The sequence below is a fragment of the Gavialis gangeticus genome, unplaced genomic scaffold, assembly GCF_001723915.1.
Source record: "Gavialis gangeticus isolate Ggan-Ray unplaced genomic scaffold, GavGan_comp1, whole genome shotgun sequence".
In the NCBI taxonomy this organism is placed as follows: Eukaryota; Metazoa; Chordata; order Crocodylia; family Gavialidae; genus Gavialis; species Gavialis gangeticus.
In genome coordinates this window covers 3724325-3743872 of record NW_017729009.1, presented here as the reverse complement: position 1 = coordinate 3743872, position 19548 = coordinate 3724325, and the positions used below count along the sequence as shown (strand labels likewise).

Here is a 19548-nt window from a genome sequence, read left to right as displayed (position 1 = left end):
CAGCATTCCTACACCAAGCCCCTTAAATCTCTACACCTCACAAAGTACAGTGAGTTAAAGTATAGCGTACTTATTGCATCAGACAGTTACCTGTTCCTTTTTAGATACCAGAACAACTAAAACAGCTCAAGCATCCAGATCTTGCTAGGTTTTATTTCAAATTAATGGACATTATGTATTAAATCTGATGCATTTTTGTACTTGCTTTTTTTAATATAGTGTTCTACATTTCTCTGTTCCCCTTAACGGGATATTAATTGAACTCTCTTGACAGTCACTAATTATGGCTTTATTGCTGCAGATGTCTAATAGGGTTTCTGCACATTATCTAACACTGGGCAAAAACAAAGCATTATTTCCCAAATGATACTGACCTAGACTTTAATTTAGTGATTTCCCTTCATAATTAGAGTAGGTTATTTATGATTTGTATTGTGGTAGCCCTAGGAGACCTGTTGTGTATTAGGATGCTATTGTGCCATGTGTGGTATAAATCCAGAGCAAAAAGGCAGTCCCTGCCCCAACAGCTGACAATTTAAGTACTCCATCAAGGCCAGCAGGATTTATTTCAGTCTGCCTCCCAAACATAAGCAGTTGCTGCAGAGCATAATTTTTAATTAGCATAGTTGTTCTCACAGCTCATAAAACACTCTGTGGAGAGTCAGAATCTGTTTCACTGCCAAGACGTTTTCTCTTATCATCCACCATAGCTTGTTTCCATATAGTTACTACTGAGTCAGGCACTACCCCTCCATGCACATTTTCATCTCTGCAGAAAGCTTATCTAGAGGCCTTGTAACTGTGCAGTCTGGGGTGGGGGGCGGGTGGAGAAGAGACAAGAGACAGGGAGAGCAAATTTTTTTGTCCTGTCATTTTTGACTGAACCTTTGCAACACAAAACTTAAGGAGAAAAAAAAAAAGAAGTCAGACAGATTTTTTGAGGGGGAAGGGAGGAGGAGTGATGGGTCCTGCCTAAGCTAACTAGAGTTCAGAGCTTTAGTTTGATCCCATAACAGGAGTGGAAGAACTGAGAATTTGAACCACACTTAATTTAAAAGTCAAGTGAGGGCACTTTCAGTGCTGTTCAACACTGCCTTTTTTTTAAACTGTATCACACGCAAACACGTCTCACAAATACTTTAATGCCAGGAAATGCAGTTTTTTGCTTAGAGTAATAGCCCTCCAGTTTAGCTCATTGCTGTCAAAAACTATAGTGCATTAGGGACAATTAACACTAATGACGGCCTCAAAAAATGTAGCTTCCTCAGCAGCTCTCCCCATAACATGTCTTATTAGGAGCAGTTCACACAAAGCCATCCACATTAATGCATTCCTACTGGTACAGCATGCTTGTAGAGAGTTTAAGTAACACCATCAATCCCCTTCTGATGCTCTAAGTGCGATTATTACTACAATTACAATGTCGACTTGATATGCGCAGCAGAGGTCAGCATTTGTAAATAAGTGTCTTCTCCCTCCACTCCAAGCTGACTGAGCCGTTACAATTTTAAATGCTAATATTTTTCATTACAGAAGAATTGAGGGCAAAAAATTAACCCCTACAGTAGACATCACTTGATATGAGTGACAACTTTTCCCACCTGCCACCATTGGTCTGAGTCAGTGATGAGCTTAAAGAAAAATTGCTTGGAATCTGTGAAGGGCCTTAGAGAAAACATCTTCCTCACAGGAGAAAATCTAGGGTGAAACCTTAAAGTATTCATATAATAATATGCTTCCATGACTCAGGCAGTGGTCAAATTGGAAAAGTCTGTCTGAACAAGGCCCTAATCCACAACTTGCCTCATTCAGTCATTTCCCAATACAGATTTAATGTGCATGTATAAGCATCTGACTTTCAAAGCGATTAAATAAATCAGTTCAGTAATTTAAAATGATCTCCTTTGTAAGTGGACACATGCATGCACATACACCCTAAAACTAGCTTCTGGTTTTGAGGCCAGGTCAAAATCTAAAGGTTTTCAGAAAACTATAAAGGCACAAAATCAGTATAACAGGCCAGATGCTCAAATAATGTAAACTGTAATCATTTCATTAAACAATGGCTACAAACGCATACCTACCTCAACTTTGTTTGCAATAAATCGACTGTCGCCATCAACACTGACAGAGAAATCATAATATCCACTGGCAGGTTTGACATTCATGAAGTTCAACTCAAAGATATCACTGTGACAGCAAAAGCAAGAGGTAAAAAAAAGAAAGTTTGCTCTGGAATACTAATATGGGAATGTGAAATTATAAAGTCAAAAACTAATGAGCAACATATGCTGGATTTTCCATTACTACTGATTACAAGTATGAAAAAAATGGCATGTAAAGAACAGAAAAGCACTGGCATGGTTTCAGCACTGTTAAGAAGATATTACTATTTCTCTAAAAATACGACACTTCTACATTTTAGCCTGATGTTTTCTCTCTGCTCCAACATTTCTCTTGTAAGCAGAGAATATGATGATTATTACTAACAGTACCTGCAGCCATTAACACTTGTGAGCAGAGGGACAGGAGGTTTACAGAGTGGGTTTAAGAGACAAGCGTTCATCAAATAGTAACCAGCAGTACTTTTCTCTCATCTCCACAAATCTGACCTGCTTTAGAAATCTGACCTGACCTTGTAGGACAATCATCCTGATCTTGTGGTTGTTTAGGGTCTGCTACATGGCTCTCATTAAGTCTATTAAGTGCATGTTTCATGTCAGACAAGACAGAGTAATGAGCAGAATACACCAACGTACCCAAAATAAGAGGTATATAGGGACCACCATTACTTAGATCTTTCTTAGTCTCCCCTCAATGAGCCAGGGAGAGAAAAATTGCATTTTCTCCTAGCAGTCAGACATGTTAAGAATAAAGAATATTAGTGGAGTATAACATGTAGCAGTGATTCAGTATCACTACCAAAGAACTCTAAGTCACTGGAGACACCAACAAATTAAACATGACTATAGTGCTCTGAGTTTTCCATCATGCAACAACCATTTCTTCCTGTGAAAGGCTAGGAGTAGGACACAAAAATCCAATAATGTCATAGCTGCCATTATACTCCTTTAAAGCAAACTACAGGAGCAAGTTTGTTTCTTACCCTGATAGGGCAAATGCAGTCTGGTGAAGAACAGTGGCTTTGGCAGATGCAGACTTGGCGTAGTCCAGTGTTACAGTAGCTTGAGTCAGTGGCTGGGACATAACATTGGTCACTTGTAGCTAGAAGGAAGAAGGGGTGGGGGGAGAAAGAGTAAACACTATGTTTCCTAGGAAACCTGTTGCTCAGGGAACTAATTCTTGGAAGAGGGAGCAGAACACAGAATTAATTTATAGGAATCCCATCTTCTTTGACTATCCCTCATATATTGTCTCCTAATCACGCCAAGGCTGAAATCAAATACACTCAGATTACTGAGTTCTTTACAACATCTTAAAATCGTTAACTGAAACATTACTAATCCTTTTGATTAAGGCAAGCATGTCCAACATTAGTACTTTTGTGGTGGTGTTTCTCCTAGTCTCTGGTAAATGCAGGTCCATAAAAGCCAAGTCACGTAGGTACTGAGAAAGGATTTAGGAAATAAGTATGTACATGAGACCTGATATTAGAAATGAAAGGTATTACCTGACACAGTAAAGCATCCCACACTTGCGATACTGCACACCAAGACAATATGTTATATTTGGGTCTGGGAGCTCACCCTGAGTATGGGCTGATGATGGGAAACAGCTGCAGGTCCATCTGGGACCACAATGACAGGCAAGTGGTAGCGGTTCTGTGATAAAGAGCCTGCAGCATAAGCCACACTGAAGGCTTCAGAGAGTGTCTCAAAGTTTTTCTTGCTAAAAATTGCATTCATCAGCTGGATGATCTGATCCTGAAAGAAAGAGAGCGAATAAACCATGTGTAAGCCAAATGTGGGAAGACTCCCTGCTTCCTGCAAAATTTCAAAAAAGCCAGTCTAATTAAGTGCTAGCAACCTCCTTTCCTGTGTAAATCTTTTCCCAGAACACCTATGAGTTCATATTAGGTCTTCTGCAGAGGATAAAGACAAAGACATTATCACTTATACTAAAATCCACAAACTTAAAAGTAAAAATCTTAAATGCATTTTGTTTCCATTATTTAGACAATACAAATATCGTCTCTCTAAACTGCAGGTGGTTTGCATATATATATGGTTTCTCATTCTTGGCTCCAAGTTTCCAGCATAGGACAAGTAGTGTGCCAGATGCTTGTAGATCAAGTGTGGGATTCCAGTTATACACAAGCCTTAGACAAGCACTAATGTTTTGAAACAAAATAGCTTAAAACCATTTCAATTTCAGGGGGGATGTCTGAGCCAAAATCTGATCTGGGATGGGCTTAGTAATCAAATCCAAAAGCCTGCATAAACCTCACATTATTCCAACAGAGTGGCAGCATATAAAATGTGGGTGTCCAAAGATCAAGATCAAAATAAACACCAAACTCAGAAGGCAAACACATCTTCATCTTTACTGAATTTCCTACCTGCACACTTTTAAAATAGCTTCCAACTTTTCAACCCCCCCCACCCCCGAGTCTGTATTTAACATGCCAGTGAATACAGGACAAATAAAGGCATGCAAGTAGAAGCTCTGTGTCTCTATTTAACACCAATCCTGCACAGTGTAATGTTACCCCCACAGGGCACCTGGTAGGATCAGGGCTTTAAAAAAAAACAACAAACACACTGACCAAAAACTGCAAAAAAAACCATGAACTGTTGTTTTAAATATAAATCTATTAAAGTTTAGAAGTGACTCTGTTGGCTTTCTGAAAAGTAGGCATTTTCTCCATTCAGGAACAAAAAGAAAAGAAAAAGATCCAACAAAAGAGCTCCTGACAGCCTGAGTTAGACTCAACACTAAACAATTTTCTTTAATTGAACCAATTTATTTTTTTACGACATCGGTACTCTAACATTCTGGAACACATTCATCAGATTCACTGTCTACAGAACGACATCAAAATTGCTCCATCAAGTTTGCCTGGCAGCACCATGGAAAGAGGCCAGGAATGAACTTAAGACACCACACACACGGGCTTCATTCTTAACCCCCACTGTTTCACCTACTACCTTCACAATGCACCAGGCTGCTGTGTGTAACTTCCTATATTATTATATGCACATTATAAAGGTATATGTAAAAAAATATCAGTGAAATTTACCTACAAAATACTGAACACAAAATCCTGTAGAGAACCTGCCAGAATAATTTCTAGCTAATTTAACTGTGACCCTGGCTATAAACATTTTTGTAAGACAGGGGACCTTGCAATCGGGCTGTGCGAAATGGCACCGTTCTGTTTTGATTTGAATGTCAAGATTTCGACAAAATAGCGTTTCGTATTGAATTTCATTTGGATTCAAAATAGTTGTTTTGTTTTGCTTCGTTGAAACAGTGAGGCTGTTTCAACATTTTGCTAGATTGGGCCGGGGCCAAGGAGTCAGCCCAGCTGGGCTGACTCCGGCCCTGGCTCGTTGGTTGCACTGGGGAGGGAAAGTCAGCCCAGCTGGACTGACTTCCCATCCCCAGCGCTATGGTCGAAACGTTTTGACTTCTGAAACATTTCCACTAGCCTTGTTTTGTTTTGAGACTGTTTTGAAGCCCTTTGTTTCGTTTCGATTTTGCAGTTTTGATTTCAAAATGAGTTGAAAGAGTGTCGAAACAAAATGGCCAGCGAAACTTCACACAGCCCTACCTTGCAACTACCTTGGGGCAACTGCATGCAAACAAACATCTGCAGAGGGGCAAAAAAACTATCCTGTATTTGAACAGAGGTATATTTTCTAAGCAGGTTTATCTACATACAAGGAGTTGCAGCCATACTCTACAGCCTTTTTCTCCTCAGAGCATCTAATTTGTTTCCTAGGTCTATGCAAGTTTTTTTCTAACTGCCATCAGAGTGTTTGGACATCAAATTTTAGTGTCTATACTCCCCCACAAAAAGTGCACTAATTGGAAAGCAGTACTCTCCTCTAGGGAACATTTTGGTCAAAACCACTATACCTCCTCTTCATTTCTCTCATTAAGATACTTAAGTTTCCCACCTCCTCCACCTAATTAGCATTGGTACAACACTCTGAATCTGTGAAGTGCTACAGAAGAAACAAAATCTCTAAAAACAAGTTTTGTTTCAACAAATTTCAAAAAACTGCCTTAAAAAAAGCAATACCAAGATAGGTTTGCCATCACCTCCTGTACTTTTGAGGCTTGGTTTTTCTCACTCCTGTACTCAAGTTGTACTTTCTTCCCAGCTGATACTTAAAAGAGTCTCCTTTCATATTTTCCTGTTTACTGAAGACACTTTTTGTTCATTATGGACAAATCCTGATCATAGTTACACACATTACTTATGCCTCATAATGACCCCAGGTGCAATAATTAACTATAAGCAGTGGAGGGAAAGAGCCAATACATACTTCCTTCATTGCTGGCTCTGTACCCACATGATCTGACAGTTTATAGGTAGCAGCAATAAATAATGCAGTAGTCTCAAGTCCTTCTTCAAATTGTAGATATATTCCACCCAAGTCATCCAAACGAGCAACAAGGTCCTGAAAGCAAGAGAAAGAAATTACCCAAAAGGCAAAGACGAATACTGGAACTTAAGGGATTGGGTTTTATCTGTAAGGCATGTGTTCATCAGGCATTCACACAACGATCTCAGAGTTTTCTTCTAACCCAAATTCTCTCTGAAATTTTAAAAATATACAAGAACAAAGCATCAGCCAACCTGAAAAACCTTTAATAATTTTGGGGGGTTTTAAATGGTAAATTTAAGGTTGCTTCTGTTTGACGTACAGTCCACAATATTGGATTAACCTTTTCAAAGTGGAGGGTTGCTTTAAAATGAGTTTCTAAGCAAACCCCATACCAAAGGGAAGGGAAATGAGCTGATTTTTTTTTGATTTTAAAAGATTTATGGATCTACAAAAAAAGAGTCTGAATAATGAGGGAACATAAACATTCTTACCTCTATCTCCTCCACAATGCTACTCAAGTCTGCCTGCTGGGACAAGTATGATGCTGTCTCCAAAGCCTGAATAGTTCTGGAACAATGAAAACCAAAACAGTGATGAATAAGCAATGTGAGATTTTACCTATTTAAAAGCAGAACATTGCTCAACCCAAAGCAATTACACAGTCTCAATTACAACTGAAATGGAAATAGATGCTGTAAATGCATTCTTCTCAGGGGTTCAGAGGACAACAAAACCTGAAGAGGTGCCTAAGATATTTTGTTTTTAAAAAAGTCAAGTAAAGGGATACTATGAAGTTCAGAAAAAAAAGCTGTTTTTGACATAAAACATTAAGATGAAAATTTCCTAATTTCAGTAGCTAAAGTGAGACCCCTAAATAAGTGGAACAATTCCAGGGACAGAATTCCTGGATTCTTGTTGATTCAAATGACAGCTGTGGTCGTTTAATACTTAGAAAAATGAGGCCATTTACAGTTCCCTAAATAAGTATCTGGAAGCTTGACCTTAGGATCCTACATTTGAGGAAGTGCGTACTTTCGATTAACTCATTGGTTTACTTCTTGCATTTCTCTCTACTTGTCAGAGGAATACAGGCAAGTTGGCCAGTTTCACTTTTGTTTCTACGTAACTTCATTTCTTATGCATTAATACAAAGTGCTATATTACACCAAGCATCAATAAACAGGGCTGTCACAATGTTGAACAGTTGTTTTTATTAGCATGCCAGAACTGTTCAACTTTTGACGAAGTTTTGAGTTTTCAGTTTTGCACTGGAGATTTCTTTGGGAGAATGGTAACAAACAACAGGAAAATAATCTGACCTGTCTTTGTGGCTAAGGGAAGTCAATTTTTGGACCAGAGGTGCTTCCTAGGAAGTACAATGGCAATTGAGTTGGACATTCTTAACGAGGGGATCACTTGTATGCTGTTTGTGACCACCTCTGTACAGGAACTGCTGTAGACAGTGCTAATAAACATTACTTTAAGATGCTAATCTTAGTTTACATTATTTATTTCTTCTACATTGGGAAACTATCATACATAGCCCTTAAATCCACTACATATCAGGGGATGGCCTACTTCATGCTTTAAAAGACACAGCTAGGATTTAAACTTTTAGTTAATGTAAGCTTCATGAACACTTTCCTAAGAAAAGAGATTTTGTAAAGTGTTTTCTACACTAAAAATCTGTATTTAAGGCTCTGACACTGCTCATTACAAAGAATTCTGAATACAATACAGCCACCTTATAAATATGCAAATATTACCCTTTTCTGATGCTGGATTTGGAAAACCAGAAGTCATTGGTGTTTGGAGTACACCAGAAGTACTTTCTATTTGAACCAACTCCCAGACCTTCACTCAAACCAGTAGGCATATTTCCTCATTACTCCCGTATCTGACAGCTGCTACCAACACAGCCAATGACATCTGTCACAAAACATGCTGCTTATGCTCCAGTCACAGCTGGGGATTAATTCACTGCAACTAATTTTAAGCAATTTAATTAAAGGCTTGCTTATGCAACAAAGGAATGGGACTTTTCCCCTGGCCCTAAAGAAGCAGAGCAGAGGGGAAACAAAAGCCAGCTTTTTATAATGGGTCATTTAGAAGACTGGACTTGATATAAGAATACGAAAGTATTTTGCATACCATCATCTTCAGACCTTCTTAACAACTTTGCTAGCAATCAACACAACAGCAATATGAAGTTAAAAAAAATCTTTAGCCTTCCCATTCTCGTGCTCTTCTAAAACAAAGTGCAAAGTAAAACCAATCACCTGATTTTGCTGTTCTGCTCTAATAGGGGTGGAACAGGAAGATAAGTGTTTTGCTGCCCCATTCTGGGAAAGAAGCCCTTCCCATTCTGGGTTACAGAGCTAGAACTGTCATCCTCTGACAACTGAGGCAGCATGTTAGGAATTTGGACAGAACATCTAACAACAAAGTAAAGTTAATTTCATAAAGGTTAACATCAGAAAATGTCTCTGTCAAATACTAAAGCAAGGCAACTAATATCCAAAAATGCAATTTACTTGTACCAAGATTCATGTTCTCAGACATAAGTGTGACACAACCCCTTGTGTGTCTCTTCTCTTTCAAACAAATGTTCTGAGAGCGATTTGCAGGTCACACCAGCTAGCAGAACCTTAAATCTCATGAAACAATAAATTCTACAAGAAAGGGAAAGTGTTGTTTTCATATAGGCTGGATCATGTGACACGAATCTTGGAGGACATGCAAAACTATCACCATATTGCTATTGATCATGAAAATTAATCTACTCAGGGAAGAGAGGAGTTTGTAATGGCTTTGACCATGAGCTCCCCAAGCAGCCATTTTCACCATCAGGCTATAGTGTATACTTTAATGCAATTTTTTGTTCATAATACTCATATTTCAGTGTTTTCATTTGCTCATTCAGCAAAAGAGGTGTATTTAAAAAGGACAGGGCCTGCACAAAACCACTTGCTTTACAATTGGTCTAATACATGCACAACAAGAACAGGTATTTTATTTTCAATTGAACATGATATCAGAATAGCACACACAAGTGAGTGCTTTGATTTAGCTTTAACAGAATTTCCATTCATTTTTCAAAACCCACCCCTACCCCAAAGCAATTTTCTACTCATTTTGAAAAAAAGATGCTAAGCAAATTTGGATGGTGCAAAGATGGGACAGTAAGAAACCAGTGGCTGAACATTCATGTTTTTTAGTAAAGGAACAAATGGTTATGAAAACTCCTGCAACCCCTCCCCCCTGCAGTCAATTCATTTATAGCACCAATGTATTATCAATGATCTCACAGTAATTTCAGAGATCTGAGCCATTAGTGGGCCCAACATTACAATCTGGTGATGCCACTGACTCACAATGCCTTCCAGTGGGAACAAAGGAAGCATTGGCCCCTGACTACGCATTTCATGACATAGTCCCCATATGGATATTGCATGGAGACCATGCAAGCATTTTGGGACCGCAGAAGCAGGCTCTCTTACAGGAACACTTCTCATTGAGTCATTGTATTTTTATTTCCTCTACTTCCCTTGGAAAAAGCACTCTAGGATTATTATATCATTTCAATTTTCCTAAAAATTTGCTGAAGCAAGGCTAAATTTTTCCCTTATTCCAGAAACCACTCTAATGGATCAGGTGACTGAACATGCAGACATGCCAAGAACCCACAACCTAGGCACTGTTCTGTCCCGTCCCTAAGCATATGGTAAACTCAGCTGCACTTCCCAAAATCATAGCATATCTATGAAAAGTGTGCAAGTAGGATGGTTTGTGTTGTCAGAAAAAACACAAGCATCACAGAAGCTTTTAACCTGCCCTCCTCTGTTCTAACACACTATCTGAGCTATTTGTAATTCACTTGCTGCATCAGTGCTACAAAATGCTCAGAAAATTTAAGAACAGAAAGAGCCAGGATCCTGAGTCCCTACATAACACAAGCCTGAGAAACTGGTACAGACAAATGAGGTTCTGGACCGTTCCAAATTTTGAGGAAAAAAGTATTTTGCAGTTTTCTTCCCTTCCTAAGGGCAGCGGCTGTCTCTTGTGCTTCGTTCATTAGCTGAATTGCACTGTAAGGAACTTCTTCCGGTGCCAAATGTCAAGATAATTTTTAGCATCAGGCAAGGGATTTTTCCTCAACTAGACACAGCTTGGCCTAAGAATGACAACACTGAGGCAGAAAATGAATCAATTCTACAGAGGTAAAAATAAACTAAAAAATTTAATTGCTTCAGGGTAAAGGTTCTCCACAGAAAAGGAAAACACTAGAAGTTGGCTTGCAAAATCTCAGAGTGAACAATTCTCAGAAAAGAGCAGATCCTTCTCCCCAAGCAGTTGACCCTAAAGTGCAGATGCCTGCAATGAAAATACAGTATATAATCCACAATGTGATACAGAAAACATACACAGGCAACCTTCATTTCAACAGCCACCTGCAAAAAGAAACAGCACAAAACAGATTAAATCATTTTATTCTGAACAAGACTTACGCCAAAACGTTCTCCTCCTTGCTAAGACGAGAAGTCAAGGCACTAAGTGCTTCCTGGGAAGCTAGAGGCAGCCCAAACCCACTCAGGGCTCCTACAGCATGGAAGATCTGAGTGACTGATGAATCCTCGCTGACAGCTGCAAGCAGCAGCTCTCTGGTCTCATTTGAAATGGCAACCTGAGACAGAACACAGAGAAAAGGTAAGCCAGTGTTTAAACAACCCCTGCACCTTGTTACCTGAATCTCTTTGCAGTCATGCTCAACGCCTGAGCTATGGCTCTTTAATAACTGAGGGGGGGGAGGCCTTCTACTATTTGTGATTTTTCCGTGTAAACAAAAAAAAGCCTTCACAATATTATTTGCATTGTGGTAGCATCCAAAAGCCTCAGTTCCTGAACCTGGGGATCATCTCACAAGTTACCATACAAACAGAACAGCAGTCCCTGCTCCAAGGAGATTACAATCCATGTACAATTTTCTCAATGTTTGTGACTAAAACTCAGTAGTGATTCTTCTCTTGACTCAACAGTACTTAGGAAGAGGATCCAAAATGCTCTGCCTCTGACAGCATTCCAGCAATCTATTATACATTCAACTTCCCAGTTGACAAACTGAAGATTTTGGGAATGCAAGGAAGGTTTGCAACTCTTAGATTCTCAGCCATCAGGAGTAATGTGGAGGGTAGGCAAACTTGTATTGGTGAGAAAATGGTAGATGTCCACAGGAAGACTTATTCACCTCTGTGGAATAAGGACATGGAAAAGCTAAACTGTAAGCCTGGCACTTCCTAACTGCTTAGCTTTGCAATCTAAACTGTTCTTTTAACACATAGTTGATGCAACTTAAGTAAACAAAACTTCAAGAGATATGCACAGACCTGCTACTACTGATGGCACTGATATACAAACAGGAAAGAAAATAAAAAGCTTTACTGGCCCCTGCCTTGCCAGTGGAAGAAAGTCAATTTCTGATCAAATGTTCAAAACTGTTTAGGAAAACAAAAAACTGTTTAGAGTCAGATAAATGTAAACATCACCATTCATCCAGAAGATTCCAAAACACTTCATAAGCTACATATCCAAGATATGATCAAAATGCAGCTACCTAGTAGCAGGCTGAAAGTAGGAAAGGTAGTTTTATCTAAAAAACAAGGCTTGAGGTTTACTTGAGAGGACATGGATGTCTCGTTTAGGGTCTCGAACTCACCTCACACCCAGACAGAGCCTGACTGGCTTGTGCAGCATAGAAAAGGGAATCAACACTGTTGGGGTCTATATTAGACTTGATGAAATCACATGTGGCCTGTACAGAAAAATAAGAAAATTAATGGTATTTATCATGATCATTGCCACTAAAAGAAAGGTTAAGTGACACTTTCAATACTCCTTGATGAGGTGGCAGCTACATGCAGTTTATCTTCTTGCATTAACCAAAAGCCTCTACAAAGCACACTTTCTGTAACAGTGCCCTGGAACCTGAGACCTTGATTTTGCTAGGCACCTTACAGAGATGCTGTCTGTACAAAAGAGACAGATGATTTTCAGGTGCGCTGTAATCCAATTAAATGCCAAATTTAAACTGTGTCCAAATTTACTAATTATTGTACATAAAAGTATTTATAGGAGGGAAGTCATGTGTATAACGTTATGGATTAGCACTCTGGGGCAGTGTGCATGACACAAAAACCATTACCAGATGCAATTCAAATGTATAATCCCATCTTCCAAATCAGAGGGGGAAGGAAGGTAGCTAGGCAATTACAACCTAGCTACCTAAAGGCAAGTTACAGGAATTACTTGGAACCTGTAACAAGTACATCCCAAGAAGCCTACAGTGACTAATCTGACGATCAGAAAATGGCTAGATCCTGTCAATGTCAAAGCTGCTATCAGAGGCAAAGTCCTCAAAGCAGTAAGTGAAGAACCTTAACAAGGTGTAAAGAGCAGAAAATAGGCTGTATCTACACAAATTAAGTACTGGCTTAAACAGTACCTTCATGATTGAAAGCACTGGTTTTGGGAAACAGACTAGTGCCACTCTAACAATTTAAATAGCTGTCCACCTTATCTGCAGGTGTCTTCAATGCCTTATAATACGTCTTACTGTCAGACGAGTGGCGCAGACAGAAACAAGATCATTAATGCAGCACATAAATTGTGAAATCAGAAAAAGATTTCAGCAATTTGTAGACATTACAATAATAGCTGCTCTTTGGATAATTGCGCTGTGGATCTGTACTACTTATCTGAGGCACAGTTTATCAGCAAAGACTACCCCAAAATGTCAGTATTTACTGAAGCATAATGATGGGCTAGTATTTTTCTACCTCTACCTGCTGTTATTCTTAGCTGTGGAAAAATATAAGATCCAGAGAACAGAATTATATATCACACTTACTTTCAGATATTAACCGTATAGAAATAAATGTTACGGCATTGCTGACAGAACAAGTTCAAAGACCAGCAACAGACAGCAATAGGCAAGAGGAACTTACTTACAAGGAAAGTTAAAAAAAAGGTCAAATGTGTATAGCTTAGAGACTCAGATAACCAGAACATAAAAGCAATCAACAAGCATGTAAACACAAAGATTTCAAAACAATGTGCTAATGGTAGAAGCTTAAGATATGCTGGTAATGCACATACTATGAGAAAATATGTCATGGCTAAAAAAAATAAAATAGTAGCGGCTGTATAACTGCCAAAAAAGTGATGCCAGAAATGGGAGAGAAGCACACTGCTGACTCCCATTTAAACAGAGCTCCAGAGTACTCAACATCTGACCCATTTTTTCTTTGGAAATGTACAGCTAAACTAAGATAAAGCCATTCCTCAGAGTTGATCTGCAGGGACAAAGTGAGTTAAGATATACGTGGAGCTGATGACAGGCTAACATAGTAAAATGAATGGACCCATCAAAAGTAAAATTACAATTTCCAAGCAGCAACTATAAGAATAACTACTTCACCCTAAGGAAATATGTAGCAGTGGTGATAAAACAGTAAAATAGTAAAAATTGTTTTTAATCGGATTTTTTTATTTAAATCAGATTTTTTGATTTAACCATACTTTTGATTATTTTGTTTAAGATGCTTTAAAAAAATAATCATATATAGTTGTAATTTAAGATACGTAAACGCTCAAAGATATCATCATGGAATAGAGATTATAACTTCTAATTATATACTATTTGAGACAGTATATTCATGTAACCTTTTTAGAGGTTTTATAAATAGGTCACAACAGGCCATGGACTATATTAGGGGCCCAATCTTATAGGATTCCCAGAGGCTCCTGTATAGATTAGTAAAGATTAAAAAAAATGCACAGGGACTCAGTGCTCAGTCTAGAACAGGGACAGGCGACTATTTTGGGCAGAGGGCCACTTACTGAGTTTTGGCAAGCCATCAAGGGCCACATGACAGGCAGCCCAGGGCAGATATATTAATTTTCTAAAAGTTTTAGGGGCCCCATGGGCCGGATAGAATGGCCTGGCAAGCTGCATTTGGCCCCCGGGCTGCACTTTGCCCACCCCTGGTCTAGAAGATCCCATTAAGCATTTCTGTGATGCTTAGTTTCAGTTCTCAAACTGTGGATTTGTGTCTCCAGAGATAACAGGCAGACAAGGTTCTTTGGGTAGAGGTGGTGTCTTTTATCAGACCAAGTAAATAGTTGGAAAAATTAGTCTTTGCAAGCTTTTGGGCACAAAGACCCTTCTTCAAGCATAGGGAGAGTTTTTTGTCTCCAGAGAGAACTTCCTTGTTAGCAACGGTATACAGAGATGAGAAATAATAGACCTCATTACCTACCCATCAGCCCTATTGTCTCTCTGCAAGTTTGTGCACCCACACAGTCAAGCCCTTACCTGTCTCTAAAAGTGCAGTTTCAAGAAGTTAAATGAATAAAGGATATCACAAACAACAAGAATGCACTTTTTGTAGAAAACAATGGTTAAATTGAGGCATCCTGACCAGTGATTTAAATCGCGAGTTAAATTGATTTGATTTAAATCAAATCCACCCTGTAGTAAAGCTAGGAATAATTTGTATTGGTTTGACCAATTACAGACCAAGGAAGTGCTGCTTTTCTCATACTGTGCTCCGCGCACCCTCCCATCCCATCCTACAAAAAATTGTTTGACAAATGCTGGGGGGGAAGGGGATCAGCTATGTAACTTCAAAAGAAGAGAAATTATCAATGTTGGCAAGATTTTTCATGCATAATTAGTTCACTGCTGGAAATACTTAGACCAAACAATACTTAATCAAGCCATTAGTATGCAGAAATCCTTCCAGTCTGTACTCAGGATTTAGAAATAAGAAAGAGGGGGAAGAAGAGATCGTTTTTGAAACTACACTTTTAATAGCAGAATTGTCTCACCCGCTCATCAGACATGCGCACCCCCAGCTTGCTAAGTCCTACAATGGAGTAGAAAGCAGTTTCTAAATTTATGAACGGACGCTCCAAAGAAGCTTTCAGTCTTTCAACATCACGGCTTGTGAGATAGTGGCTAGGAGTCAGGGCACTGACGATGGTAACAAGTATTAATGCCAAGAGGATGCTTGAACCTAAAAAAGAAAAGAGGCCGTTGAACAGTGTACAAGCTGCTTCAGTGGCAACATGAATGTCATTACTCAGGATGCATAAAAGGCTGTTTTCTTTTTTTTAAAATCAATTTATTTAATGTAAATTATTTTTACATTTAAATCATTAAACCTGTTTAAAGCTGTATTTGAAATTATAAGCATTTATATTAACCTGTAAATTGACTAAAACTTATTAACATAGTTTTAATTCACTATAAATAATAGTGAAGCAGTATGTGTTTGCTGCCAGCATTAAATAAAAGAAAAATCAAACCACTCAACCAGCAGGTTTGGTTTTTTTTCATTTGTGGACCCCTAAAAATTTCTGAATGGAGTTGCAGATCCCTTTGAACTGTAAGTGTGGGTATTTACATACTTGTGATTGACCAATAATTTTTCATGGACCCCTTAAATACAGCTTTAGGACCTCATCCAAAAGCAGACAGATGTGAATCTTGTGTTGTCACTTAAGTAATTAAATGTAAGTATCTGGATAAACGTGTTAGCAACCATATAGCTGGGGGGAGAGAGAATCATACCTCTACAGATACACACTCTTCAGCTGTCCAGTTGCTTATATTTTTATCCAGATTCTGTATCTGGATACTTATATCTATCTATAGATATCCATATCCATGTCTATCTAGATATCCATATCCTAAAGAAAGCATAAATCTCACAAGTGGGGAACCATTAAAGTTTGGTATCACTTCTCCTAACCATGATGTTACATAGATAGATATTGATCTATCACCTATCTAGATGAGCACCTATACAGCTGGAATGGCTGTATATATCTATCTATATCGATATATGGAGAGAGATGCACATTTCAGCTTTACAGCTGCTTATACATTTATCCAGATTCTATATCTATCAATTTATCTATCTCTATAGCTATAGATATCCAGGTAGCTATACCCTAAAGAAAGCACAATTCTTATAGGTGGGGGACCTTTAAAAGGCCAGGGACCTGCAATTAACTACAGCCTTTAACTGTACTTTATGGTACCACTTCTGCTCATGGTGCTGTTAGGAAGGATAGATAGATATTGATCCATCACCTATCTAGATGAGCAACCATACAGCTGGAATGTGTGTGCACACACTTACATGTAAGGAGATGTAGACAGATCTCTCTATATCCATTTATCCCTTTATTCAAATTCTATACCTGGATATCTATATCTATCTGTAGCTATACATATCCAGATATCACATCCTAAAGAAGCACGATTCTTATGCGGGGGGGACTTAAAACAAACCCAAGGCCCTGCAATTAAATACAGCACAGACTTCATGCTAAGTTTGGTACCACTTCTAACTGTAACTTCAAAATAGATGGATAGCTAGTGACATATCCCCTGTCTAGATGAGCACCAGTGCAGCTGGAAGGTGTGCGTGCATCTCTGCAGACAGACACAGTCTCTATCCACACAGGCAGACAGATGTGAACATTTCAGCCCTGTGGCTGCTTGTACTTGTACCCAGACCATGCCCCTGCAGTGCTGCAGGGAGCCCGGCCCACAGCTTAGATCACTGCTGCAGACCCTGGGCCTGGGTGGGGCAGGAGCTGCCGCCCGGTCCCCCCGTACCTCCCGCGGGCAGACGCAAGCATGGTTTTGTTGCTTTTTTTCACATTTTATTTTTGAGGAAAATTTTCTTAGATCAACTTCGCCAAACGAGGTCCAAATCTGTTTGAATCATTCACGTATGGCCATGGTACCGGCAAGCGGCCTCCACCCCCGCTTGCGGCTTCAGAAGCCGAAGTGCCCTAGGTGCAGGCCCGCGCCCGGATGCCCCCAAGTTCTGCTGTTAGGAAGGAGTCTCCCGCTCCCACCGAGGCGGCGTGTAGCCGAGATCCCCAGGCCGGTGCCACCGTCCTTCACCCCGCGGACGGCCCGAGCCCGCCCCCACAAAGAACCGAGGGCGCGGCGGGGCTGAGTTCCCGGACCCCCGCCCGAGGCCGAGACAAGGCCGGCCTCAACCAGGCCTCTCCTTACCACGCGCCGCCATCGCGCCGCCTCAGCCGGGGGAAGCGGGCCGGCGTCTACCACCGAGCCCCGCGGGGGGGAGGAACCATTCCATACACGGGAGGGGGGGATCAAACCCCGGCAAGAGCAAGTAACTGGGGCAGCCCGTCCTGCCTGCCCGAGTGCGTGAAGAGCGCAGTGCAGAGCGGAGAGGGCAGCAGCTGGGCCACCCCGTCAGCCCCCTCCCCCCTAGGGAGCTGGAATGGTACATTCCTGCCACCTCTCCCGAGTCTCCTGTGGGGGGCGGGCCCCTGGCTAGGATGTGTTCTTCTCTGATTGGTCATCGTCCCAGCCACTCACAGCCGAGGAGGCGGATTTAAAGGAGCAGCGAGAGGATGGTCTCATGGGTTGCCTTGTGTCGCGACTTGCACGTGTACTGGGACGGCGCGGCTCCGGGTGAAGCTGGCTGTCCCCGATGCTTAGGCCTAGCCAGGCCACGTGCGCCGCGCTACTAACACGGAAACAAGTCACTGCTGATGACCCAGCAGTGCCATCATCCTAGTGACCCCCACTCCTACTCCAGTGTCCCAACCTCACAGTGCAGGGCCCCAAAATCAGGAGACAAGGCAAGATGTTGTTAAAAGCAGTAAATGTTTGGGTTCTTGTCTTGCTTCCTAGTTTCTAGTGGTCACAACTTGAAACCAGCTTCTGGCCCTTGCTCTATTTTGCAGGGGTACAAAGAAAAGTGGCTTACTTCTTTTTGTGGATGGGCCTAAAAGTAGCATCATAACTCTCTGCTACTTCTTTCCTGGCTTTGCGCTGGGAGGTGTGGTCAGGAGCAGTCATGGAAGCCACAGACAGCTTGAGGACCCAGTTTATATCTGAGACTGGATGAAACCCTGGCTGGGTTTATAACCGGGGGATTGCAAAAGGGCATCAAGCTACCTTGGCCCCTTAGAATGGGCTGTGCGGCTGCACCGTATATGCCATATGGCCTCTGGTATCTTAACGTAAAGGTAGCTAGTCCCCAAAATACTTCAAGGAGAGGTGAAAACTGTAAATGGGATTACAAAACAGGATATATAGAAACGGTGCAGCAGAGAAATGGACGAGGGGAGTTACTCTGCTGCATGAGTAGGCGACTGCAGTGAGATGTGGGAAGAGAGAAAGGTCATGAGGAATTTTGGAAGGTGTGTTGAAAGCGGGACTTCTGCCAAAATCCCTCAACACAGCAGTGTCAGGCCCCTGCAAGCAGGCCAGTTATAAGAAGACAACATCACTGCAGTTTCATTACATTTGGTTGCTACAATGGGTTGTTCCATCTAAAGCAAAATAATGCTTGATACCTGGTTGCTCTAACTCTGATTTTCCTGTACACCAGGCTTACAGAATGCAAGATAGATTGTCCTATAAACACAGGGTGACTTCGAACCTTTGACCTCCAGATAATCCTCCAAGCAATTTGTGAAAACTTTAAAAAACAGATGTTGGATTTAATTAGTTCCAGGCCAGGCTCCAGGTGTCCCGGTTGCATAGTTCACATGAATGAAGGAAGGAGCTACAGAGGAGCAACAAGCCTAGAAAGGGCATCTGCAAGTAAATAGGGAACTCACCATAACAGCTCTAAGGGAGCTTTTTCAAAAATGCCCTTTGCTGATGAATGCATGTGCAGCTTAGGCAGTGATGGTATACAGACTAAAACACTGGTTCATGAACACAAGTCATTGGCCTGGTCCACATTTTTTCCCAATATTTAATACCAAAAAAAAAGAAACCAGAAATAATTAGAGTGAAACCCTTGCCCCGTTGAAGTGAATGACAAAACTCCCATTGATGTATATCAGGACAGGATTTCATCCTTAAAGGATAAATAACATCCCCTAAATTTGGTGACCTTATTATATGCTGAAGAGCTAAAATTGATATACTGGGCTGAGAGCTTGCTTTGAAATCACCTGATGTAAT

General features: G+C 40.5%; 1 protein-coding gene across 2 annotated transcripts in view; it reads right to left on the bottom strand.

The window, feature by feature from the left end:
* RPN2 (ribophorin II) overlaps nucleotides 1-17713 on the bottom strand; it is a 29306-nt gene extending 11593 nt beyond the window's left edge. Inside the window, exons 1-9 of one of the 2 annotated variants that reach the window (XM_019509800.1) lie at nucleotides 17614-17713; nucleotides 15405-15592; nucleotides 12232-12327; nucleotides 11027-11202; nucleotides 7010-7085; nucleotides 6456-6590; nucleotides 3708-3884; nucleotides 3107-3225; nucleotides 2085-2190 (exon numbers count right to left, since the gene is read on the bottom strand). In XM_019509800.1, the coding sequence (XP_019365345.1) occupies nucleotides 2085-2190; nucleotides 3107-3225; nucleotides 3708-3884; nucleotides 6456-6590; nucleotides 7010-7085; nucleotides 11027-11202; nucleotides 12232-12327; nucleotides 15405-15592; nucleotides 17614-17626 (1086 nt within the window). In that variant the 5' untranslated portion in view covers nucleotides 17627-17713. The remainder of the gene's footprint in view (nucleotides 1-2084; nucleotides 2191-3106; nucleotides 3226-3707; nucleotides 3885-6455; nucleotides 6591-7009; nucleotides 7086-11026; nucleotides 11203-12231; nucleotides 12328-15404; nucleotides 15593-17613) is intronic. The other variant, XM_019509801.1, reaches the window with a different exon arrangement.
* Between the last annotated feature and the right edge of the window lie 1835 nt (nucleotides 17714-19548).